This window comes from Austrofundulus limnaeus, unplaced genomic scaffold (genome assembly GCF_001266775.1).
Source record: "Austrofundulus limnaeus strain Quisiro unplaced genomic scaffold, Austrofundulus_limnaeus-1.0 Scaffold10, whole genome shotgun sequence".
NCBI lineage: Eukaryota > Metazoa > Chordata > Actinopteri > Cyprinodontiformes > Rivulidae > Austrofundulus > Austrofundulus limnaeus.
In genome coordinates, this window is record NW_013952412.1 from 3,538,256 (window position 1) to 3,548,840 (window position 10,585).

The window sequence follows — 10,585 nt, forward strand, 5'->3', positions numbered from 1 at the left end:
TATATATATCATGCATATTATTAAAGTAGTTAAATTCTAAAACAGAGAAATGGTCCTAAAGTACCATACTAAACTTAATGCTGTCTAGATTTACATTGCTTGACAATTGCACAAGTTTTAATTAGTTTTAAAACTTTTGTTTATTTTTTTAGTTGACTAAAATACTGTATCTCTGGTTGGTAGCAGTAGGAACCTAAAACCAGGCAGAGAGGATATAACAGCACTGAGCACCAGGCTCAGTGACACTGCCCTGAAGAGTCTTATCAAACTCAAAGCAGATATTGGATAAAAGGTTAAAATCACAATGTCCCGGGTGATATTGGCCTGTTTGAACCACAACAGAGGCAAATACTGTCAGAGCAAACGTGGCATGAGCTTTCAGAGTCGAAGCTAAGTGCCTGATATTATTTTGTTTACTAAGAGTTACTTGGCTCGTTCTGCCTGTGTAAGGATCAACCGAGAATAAGGAGGAGGGAGAACCTTTGTTCACTGAACAGGTTGTAAGTGTTGCTTGGCAGTCGGCTTACACAGACCCCACAACAGTAAAACCGATCATTTCCAAACTCAGCATCTACTGTCTCAATAGCTGAAATGCAATAAGCTTACACTGCTGGCCTCAAAACAGAACACTCAGCAGGGCAGAATCCAACCTGCAGCTAAAGACCTCATTGAGATGCAAGACTCTGCATTTGAAGCTGTACCCAGTTAAACTCACAAATCCCTCTAAATGATATTTTGCTGTCTAAATTGCAACAAGTTCCATATGTTAAATGAGACAGATTTACAAAGTTTGCACGTTAGGGYTTATGCATCCTTTGGTGTGCCAAGGCTTTCAAAGTATGGAGTGGGAAAAATTGTGTTGATGCTACTCTTGCAGAACAACTTTTAAACTAATATTCTGAATATAAGCATGTGGCCATATTTGGCTTAATTATCCTAGTCAGGAGCATTTACTCTCACTGATTTCAAGACAAATTTGACAAACCCATAAAAGTTGTACAGAAACCAGCCTAATGTAGTTTGTCCTTCCCATTAAAAGTATTTGGTTTAACTTTATTTCCTGTGCAAATAGATGTACTTTAGTTTGTGGCATCTATGCTTACAGCTCTATCAGTCCTGAATTGCATAGAGGTGTTTGTTTTGTCATTCATAAACACATTTTGTTGCATTGGTACATTAACCTGAAATTTCCCYTTTCACTAAAGGTGCTGTTGCTGGAATATGTGGAGACCCAGGGATCCCTCCCCATGGTGCCCGATTGGGAGGAGAAGAATTTAAGACCAAGAGCCTTCTGCGTTTTAGCTGTGAGGCAGGATATAATCTGATTGGCTCCGCTGAGAGGACATGCCTTCACAATGGCAGCTGGAGTGGTACACAGCCTGTGTGTCAAGGTAGGAAGCGTGGAAATGTCCAGTCATGTGGCTCACTCGCTTTGATATTTGATTATCTAACTTTGGAAAAATCACTGAAACTTTATTAGAAACTTGGACTGTTGACAAAATACCTACATTTCTTTGTCACGCCACTTRGCTTTGCACTATTTGAGAATCAAAGAAGTGATTGTTCTGCTGAGCAAAATAGAACATTTTGTGCTGCTGTAAACAGTTTTTTTTTATTTATACAATCCCTTTTATTGACCTTATTTCATTGGAAAAAAATACTGCTGCTTTATTTATGCAAGGGTCTGTGATGTGACAACAAATCATATAGAGAACTGTTTATCTTGGTCAAACATTTTGTTTGTAAGTTATTCCTAGCTCAYTCCCTATGGGTCCCAACCCAGTTTCCTTAAAACATTGCAGCAAAAAGCAACATTGATATAAAATGAGTTAGTTCACCTTCTGCATAAATTCTTAGCATGTTTGAGTGATGTGAATTTTTCAGCATTAAGTGTACAAATTTATCTGAKCTTCAGAATACGACAAGTGAAGCCTGTCATTAGAAGCATACAGCAACATCTGTTTTCTTGGCAGACTACTTACAATAAGCAACTGAGCCATTATCAAGCAAGGGATGTTATGCTGTAGATTTTACAGCACACATATAGGAGATGTTTGGTAATTGCCTATATGTGCCAGCTTAGATGTAAACATTCATAAATTAAAGTAGAAATAAACTCTAAATGTGTTCACCTGAACTTCTCTGATGTTTTGTGTCTGTGTTCTGTAATACCTTAACAATGTACAAAGTTGTACCAATCATGATAAAATGGAAATTTCAGAAGKCAGTTACTTTGTTAGCAAAGTTTACTTAAAACAAAAGTTGCAAGAGCCTTCTTATTTTTGTGCGCAACTTGGTTCACAGTCAAAAAAGCTGTCTTGCTCTACAGACTAAATTTCTTTACCCGATTGCTACTGGCTATGACACTATTACTAACATAAATTAATGAGCATTTCAGCCTGTTTCCTGCAAAGTTTTGAATACATCAACTTGCAGCTAGTATGACTCTTACACAACAGTGTAAAAATCACAAAACTGTAAAACAAATATGAAACATTTATAGAGTTATGTACATGGTGTTTCATTGTTTTTTCCCAAAATGAATATTTATAACACAGCAGAAAAATTAACATCAGGGAAGAGGTTCCTAAAATTAGTCATTTTTCCAAAAAAAAGTTGCAAACTTGTTTGTGCATGTGTAATGTGGCCCAGATACAAAGTGCAGTGTTGAAGTGTCTTGCTCCTAACTGAATGAAGTGGCTCATCTATGGTTCTGTGCTAATAAAGTGCATTCTGAATAGCAGCAGTTTTCAAAGAAACTCTTWAGGCCCGTGGGAATTTAGGGGATATTGAAGTGGGTCTCCACACAACTGTAGAAATACTGGATTCCCATGCTGCTCTCTGTTACCTACCTTTTCCCTCCTAAGAAATTCAGCTGAATAAAGAACTCTGGGGTGTTGTTATTCAGGTTTTTGAATCAGTTAGTTTGATGGGTTGTTATTGGAGGAGTGAGTCATACAGTTTCAATGTACACCTGAGTATCAGTGAGTGGCTGAATGAAAGGCTGTGATGCACAACATCACTGATACACAAAAAGAAGATCAAGAAAGAACAAAAAATGTGCATTTATAGATATAATTGAACAGATATTGACAGTTGTTTCCTGGTTGCATCTTTAGTTTGATATATTTCTGTTCATCAAAGTTAATTTGCCAATAAAGTTTTAAAAAAATCCCAGAGCTGCAAACATGATTAAATACAAGAGGATATTCTTTTGGAGCATACACTATAAAATGTAGTTTCAACCTTTTTTTTTTTATTATAGACAAGCTCTAAATTTATTTTTCCCATTCTGAGGTGTACTTTGTTTACATGCAGATAAAACATGAAAATCTATCCCTCTGGTCTTGTAATTTCTGAGAAATAATAAAAATAAATAAAAAAATACACCCCCACACACACCTCAAAGATGTGTGTTTGCTTGCCTGTGCCAGTGTCTTTGTTTATGTAAGGCTAATTATTTAGGTCTGTCTACAGTTGTTTTTCATTAGGCTAATAGTGGGTAAAAGTTGATTCTGAAAGGGTGAGACATCTATCACTGAGACACAAACACAAAGAAATCCATACACACTTACACACACACAAACAAACCAAAACACATCTGCACACTGCTGCCACAACACACACCCCAACAATGTTAGATGAAAAAAAAGAAAGATTTACTCTTGCATTGAGCTTTTAAGGGTCCTAACAAATGGATCTAATCAATAGGTGGTTGATTGTTCAGGCCTGTCAGCTGTCATGATCTTATTAGTGAAATGTGCTGCGGTTGGTTGCTAATTCCTGCAGATTCTGTTAATGTGCTTTGCCAGCAAACTAAAGTTTAATAAATCAGAGGTTTAGACATTTCCTGTCTTCATTTAAGGACCATCCCATGGTTGTGTTCTTTTTATAATCTTTAGAACCAAAAACTGCATTTTACTGGAGGGTTATATGTTCATTATTACAAAACAGATACTCCAATACTAATACTTTGTTTTCCTGAAGACGAGTCAGAAAGGACACTTGTCCACAAGTGATAACTGAAAAATTAGCTCTGCAGCCCCAATGCATGATCAGTTCCGCTTCTGTTGTTAGTTTTGTCTGCAAATATTAAAACTCCCAACCCTATTAGCTGACTCAAAGTCTCTTTTTCTCTGCCAGCATACAGAACAAGACAACAGCTAACCTTGGTGTGTTTTTAATACTGTAATTGTATCACGTTGGCAGATATTATTGATGCTGTCAATTTGGTAGCTGCTTCATGTTAGCTTAAATGTACAACTTTAAGATCACCTGCCACACAGTGTTAGGAATCATTCCAGCTGCATTTAGTTATTAATTTACCTTGATAATGCTATGCTATTCCCAGCTGTTACTGTAGTTTGTCTTATTGTCACATCAGATCAGCACAGATCGACAAGAAGACTCCATTGTTTATACATATACTTTTMATCAACAATGACTCTTATTTCCTACACTCTCAGCTGTGTCCTGTGGTAACCCTGGAACTCCCGCACATGGCAGAATTGTCTTCAGCGATGGTATCACTTTCGGCAGCTCCGTGGCTTACGCATGTTGGGAAGGATTCAAAACATCTGGCCTGACCACCAGACACTGCACAACAAATGGGACGTGGACGGGTCAGCCCCCAGATTGCACTGGTAGGACCACTTTAACCCAATCACTAAAGTTATTTTTTTACAWTTCAGCAGCATGAGGTGTAGTCATTATTACAAGAAATTAGAAAAGGGTGGGCTAGCTTTATTGAGGCAGTAAAGTATCATTAGTGGTGTCTGTTCCTTCCTTATTTGGTTACGTTTCAAGTAGATTGAACTGAGCGTGAATTAGATGTCACTGCAGTACAGAATGTAGTGTGTTTATGTGTGTGAGTGTGTCTGAAATTCCAACTTTTTTAGTTCAGAAGAGGCAGACTATAAAATGTAGGAGGTAGAGAAAATAAAGCTAGGGTGTATGTCAAGGGAGTTAAGGCTGTCTKTGAGGAAAAAATGTTGAAATGTAAAAATGTTTTCCACAGTATGATTGAGAGCACAGTAAGTGAAGCTGTATTTATAGTAAAAAGAATAAATACAACAAACATGCCAAAAAACGAGTCCCATGTGTTCTCATACAGCTGAAACATCGTCTGATTGATGTATTTATTTCACCAGCAAAGTTTTCATGTTACTTTCTGTAGTGATCAGTTGTGGAGACCCTGGCCCGGTAGCCAACGGCATCTATTTTGGAAGTGAGTTTACCTTCAACCACACAATAACCTACCGCTGTAACCCTGGCTATTTGATGGAACTGCCTGGGCCTGGACACAGTGTTTTGCGCTGCACTAAAGATGGAACCTGGAACCAAACTAAACCCAGCTGCAAAGGTATCAAAAATCATTCTTGTAAGAATGAGAGTGTCTAAGAGTGTCAGCATCTGATTGATATTTAGACCTTGTGTTAGTTTGAGCCATTTTAGTAAATGAGCAGTGAAACTTGTTTTGTAAATCCCGTGGGAGCTTGTGCCATGTTTGCATAAAATTTTACATTGTTTAACTTTGTTTAAAAACCTTGTAAATGTTATTATGATAGTTCTGCAGTTGCTGCTGAAAAAAAAAGGAAACAAGGTAAAATTTAGGTGAGTTTAAAAAAATGTATTTCAAGGTTAGTCGATTTACTGAAATTACAGTCTTTGAACTGTGGGTTAAAGCAAGAAGTTTGGGACACACAGAGATTAACCTTTCTCCTAAGAGTAACAATGATGAGTCATGGTTTGTTCACTGAAAGTCCTCGTTTCCTGCACAAGTGCAACCAAAAAGTAAAAAAAAATACATAAACTTTTTTCAGTTTTTTTTTGTTTGTTTTTGTACTCACATTTGGGTCTGTACTGCTTCTAAAAACAGTCCAAACACCAAAAAAAAATGCACTTGGAGGTATTTTTACTATAAGTAAATGTATTTTTCTTTGTCATGAAATGACCTGTTTTCAATCACCACTACTTGTGATGTCACAAGTCACACTCCAGCCCACCCCAACCTGAGCCCAGCTCTTCTCCTGGTAACCCAAGCAGAGACTCCGCCCACTTCTTCACAGGACAGTTCTGCTGTTTTAGAACAGTCATGGAGAACAGAGATGTGTGGCTTCATTTTATTTTTATTTATATGCATCTTTTATTTTTGATGTCAATGTTCCAGCAATATTAACAAAGAAAGTTGTAGTATGGGTAAATAATTTCACCATGAACTAATTTGGAAAAAATCATACTTTCTACTGAAATGAAACTGAAAGTAAACTTCTGGTGGAGGGAAGGGGCAGATATAACATAAACAAAAGGTTGGGAGGAGGTTTCCATAGAAACTTATGCAAAACAGAAGGTTCTGAAGAGAGCTGTAGAACAGGCAGAACTGAAAGATGAAATTTCATTTTCTGAGATTAATTTTGTGAATTAAATCAAATGAACATGTTTTGTAGAGCCCAAAAATGGATCCTAACTTGTTCTAGGACCCCCATATTAGGTCACCTTTAATGAAATGTGTTGTATTGTACAACCTAGTGTAGACTTATGATTCTCAACAACAATAAAAATGGAACAATTCCTCCTCCCTGCTGCCACTTCCCACAAACAAAGAATTTCCTGCTGGCTCTCTCTGTTGCAGAGACTTGGAACTGAGATGAAAAAAAAATACAGTAAACAAGGATAGATTGAACTGAAAGGGAACTAAAGAAAGATGCAGAGGTAAAACGTACTTTGAATAATAAAAAAATGACTTGGAAATAAACTGAAATGGAAGATATAGGTTTGAGAGAAGAATAAGAAAGCATGTGAAAGAGATGGCTTTAAGGTCACTTCCATTTTGTTCTCTCTTTTTATTCAATCATTTYTCAACTTTAGTCCCCAATTTTGCTATTTTTTCTTTAGTTTCCTTCTCTTCCCTCTTCCTCTCTATCTTTCTCGCTATTGTTCTCCTTCTCACTTGTTCACAAAACACAAATGAATACACAAGATCAGTGTTGTAAGCTAGTCTAAGTTCTTATTAATGTTGTTAGAYGAATGAATGTAGTAATTAAAACAACAGTAGTAGGTGAGAGCTTTTTGGATAAAAAGAAAAACCTTAAAATGTTAAAGAAAGCGAGATGAAGAAAAACTCAAGAGACAAAACAATGTACAATGGGAGGGAAAAAATACAGAGTACTGTAGAGATTAAGAGGAAAAAATGATTTGGGAAAAAGTAGTGATTAAAGCAAGTGAACGCAAAAGGAAAAGAAGAAAACGTAATGAGCCTTCATTGTGGTGAGAAGAAGAATGCAAAAGTTAAACAGGTGAGAGAGGAAGTGAGTGATGGGAAAGATCAAGAGAGGCAAATCAATACCTGCCCCCAAACCTGTAAACACACCGTGAGAAAAAGAAATTAGGCTCATAAAATGTGTTGRCTGGCTGCATTGTGCCGAGAGAAATATGCCTAAAAGACAAAAGCAGGGTGGAAATGTYCAAAATGGTGCGAGAAGACCAAAAGAGCAGAGGGAAGGGCTTGAAATGGAGGAAACCATTAGACAGAAGGATTAGCAGGTTCAGTAGGTTTTAATATGTGGAAACAGAAAGGAGACAAGTGACCAGCATGCAAGGGAAAATCAGCATGGAGACATGGGAAGAAATAAAACAGTTTAAAAATCTTCAGTTGCAAYCACAAGTGTTCTTCAAGCATCACAGAACAGAAACACTGGTCTTGAATATTAAGTGCTGGAGTCAATAAAAGCGTTTTYTTCCATTTTTAGACAGCTGGAGTTGGTTCGATAATAACAAAGTTGTTTTTATGGAGAAGAAAACACTCATACAGTGATTAATTTGAATCCCTGTTAGCTTCTGGCCAACCCAAGCTATTGTTCCCGGAGTCACAAAGCAATAAAATGATGAACTGCATGCTTTACAAAAGTGGCAATAACTTGTGTGCAGGTGTGTGGATTTTTAATGTGGGACTAACAATAAGCACAAAGCAATGTATAGTGAAGAATGAAGTGATAAGATGAGAGTTTTATTTATTTGTTTGTTTGTTTGTTGTTGTTTTTTTTTTTTTGCGGGCGTGACTTTGGGGACATGCAAGGTTTCTTAAGGATGCAGGTGACATACAGAGCCAGAATTAATGAGCTGATTAACTTGCTTCAGGTTGCTGCTGTTGCCTTGAARCCAGTTAATACTAAAACAGATAGAATTGATTGGAAATGTCCTGAGTTTTTTAAGGCTACCACAGCAGCCCTAAAATGATCATCATATTACTCATTTTGGCTTTGAATGTCACCACAATCCCCAAAAGAAAAGCCTGTGTCTGTTTGTCACTATTTTTTGTGCGCATGTGTGCACTGTTTCATCACAGCAGTGTGAATGGAGCATGACACCATCTGTCTGCTACTTAGACAAAAATTACACTCGTGTTATGAGATGTTTGAGGCCATGCAGATGGTTATCATTAAAGACACACACACACACACACACACACACACACACACACACACACACACACACACACACACAGAGAGAGAGAGAGAGAGAGAGAGAGAGAGAGAGACATTTATCCTGTTGTGAAGTTATCTGCACATATACATAGTAATTGTGCATGAAATCCATTTTAAGTGTGTGTGTATACATTGTTAATGTTTTACATATGCTGTCGTAAAATCAAAAGTGTTATTAATCCATACTGCATTTTTTTATTATTACTTTACATGCTTGTCTGTTTTGTGTGTCTTTGTGTTGGTCCTGTGATGGATTGGTGTTCTGTCCAGATTGTGTCCTGTGTCTCAACAGTTGACTGCTGGAGATACAGTAGGCTCCAGCTCCCTGCAACCCTGAACAGGGTTGAAAATGGATGAGCTAAGATGGCTTCAAATGTATCTTTCAGGATAATGTCATGTGGGCTGACCAACAACTGAGAAAACTGTGTGATGCRTTGCTGCTTGACCCTTAAAAATAAAACAAAAAATGACAAAGATAACTTGCCCTTTTGGATTCCTCAATAGGTGGCGTGGCAGAACAGTGGTTAGCGCTGTCGCCTCACAGAAAGAAGGTCACAGGTTCACCTCCTGGCCTTTCTGTGTGAAGTTTGCATGTTCTCCCTGTACAAATGTGGTTAATTGATAACTCTAAATTGTCCAATGGTGTGAGTGAGAGTGTGGATAGTTGTGTCTCTGTGGTCTTGTAAAGGCCTTGCAACCTGTTCAGGGTGTTCAACATCACAATGATCCTCTTCAACCTGGAAAGAAAAAAAAGTATATGAAGTACATGGATGGATGGATTCCCTGATAGATCAGGCTTTTATCTGTTTGAGGTTGTTAGAGTATWACCCTGATGCTCTGTAATCAGAACTGATCCATCACATTTGAATAAAAACTCATGTTAGAGCAGGAGTTACTCAAAGCACTTATCAGATAATGAAGCAGGCAACATCAATCAGTTGATAAATACAAGGGTTTTAGTTTCTTTTCTTTCTTTTTTTCTTTCTTTCTTTCTTTCCTTCTTTCTTTCTTTCTTCCTTTCTTTCTTTTTTTTTTGCATTTGCTGTGAATGACATGTGAGATGACATTTGTTGTGACTTGCTGATATATAAATAAACCAAATTGAATTGAGCTGTAATTATCAGGTTTGCTTACCTGGAGGCAGCTGTTAAGCTTAGGATGTTTTTTAAAACTCTGAAATTGAAATGAAATGACTCGTTTTCCATAGATGCTAACCTAGCTTTGAACACGCCACACAAAAGCAAATGACATTAAAATCATGTTAATCTATGAAATTCATACACAAATCAGATGTTTCAAAGTCATTACTAAAAACATTTGAAACAGCTGTGCTAAAAATCGATTTMGTTTTCTCCACATCTCCAATGTGAGGCATCAAAAACGGATATAATACCCACATCTCACTCTAAGTAAGATGTTTTAATTTAATTTAGTTAATTCTTTGGGACATTACAAAATCTATTAGCACAACTGTTTCTTGCACAAAATGCTCTTARCCAGTAGTTAATTTGATGCCTCTGTTCCTTCTAAGCTATTAGAAGCTTTTTGTTCTTAAATCGAAATTTTACCTGACTGAAGTAGAAAAAACATATATTTCCAAAAGTTTATTTATGTGTTTAATTTTCTATTTATTAAGCAATTCAAATATGTATTTATATTCTGTATTTATTCCTATGATTTTAGGTATATTGTTAATGGTGAAGTTGTCTCACAAAGACAATTTTATTGCTAAATCTTCTTAATAATAGTGAACATGAGCATGTTTTTGGAGGTAATAGAAAGTGCTAAATGGTTGGTTTATTGTTTCTCTCATTTTTTGTGAAGTCATATAAATATCATGGAGCTTTAGTGATCTAAGTTAACTGTCTTGTTAAATATTAAATGTGTTTAGTGTGAAGGTTATTATGATGGGATGGGTTTCATTGTACTTTAGTTGGAGCATAGGTTCTCAAAAAGGGGTCCCAAGACCCCTATTGGTCCGTGAGTAGCTTAGGGGTCCCCAAAAAAATATTTAATTATTTAATTTACAATTGTTAATTTTGGTTTTATTTAAAAAATGCATAAAAGCATATTGAGAACAATGCACTAGTAAAGTGTATATA

At 36.6% G+C, this 10,585-nt stretch overlaps 1 protein-coding gene across 1 annotated transcript in view; it reads left to right on the top strand.

Moving 5' to 3' along the window:
• Positions 1–10,585, top strand: part of LOC106513169 (CUB and sushi domain-containing protein 1) — a gene marked incomplete in the record, with an annotated part of 415,244 nt that overhangs the window by 384,962 nt on the left and 19,697 nt on the right. The window contains 3 exon segments of the mRNA XM_014001862.1: positions 1,206–1,391; positions 4,467–4,643; positions 5,177–5,362. Coding sequence (XP_013857316.1) covers positions 1,206–1,391; positions 4,467–4,643; positions 5,177–5,362 — 549 coding nt within the window.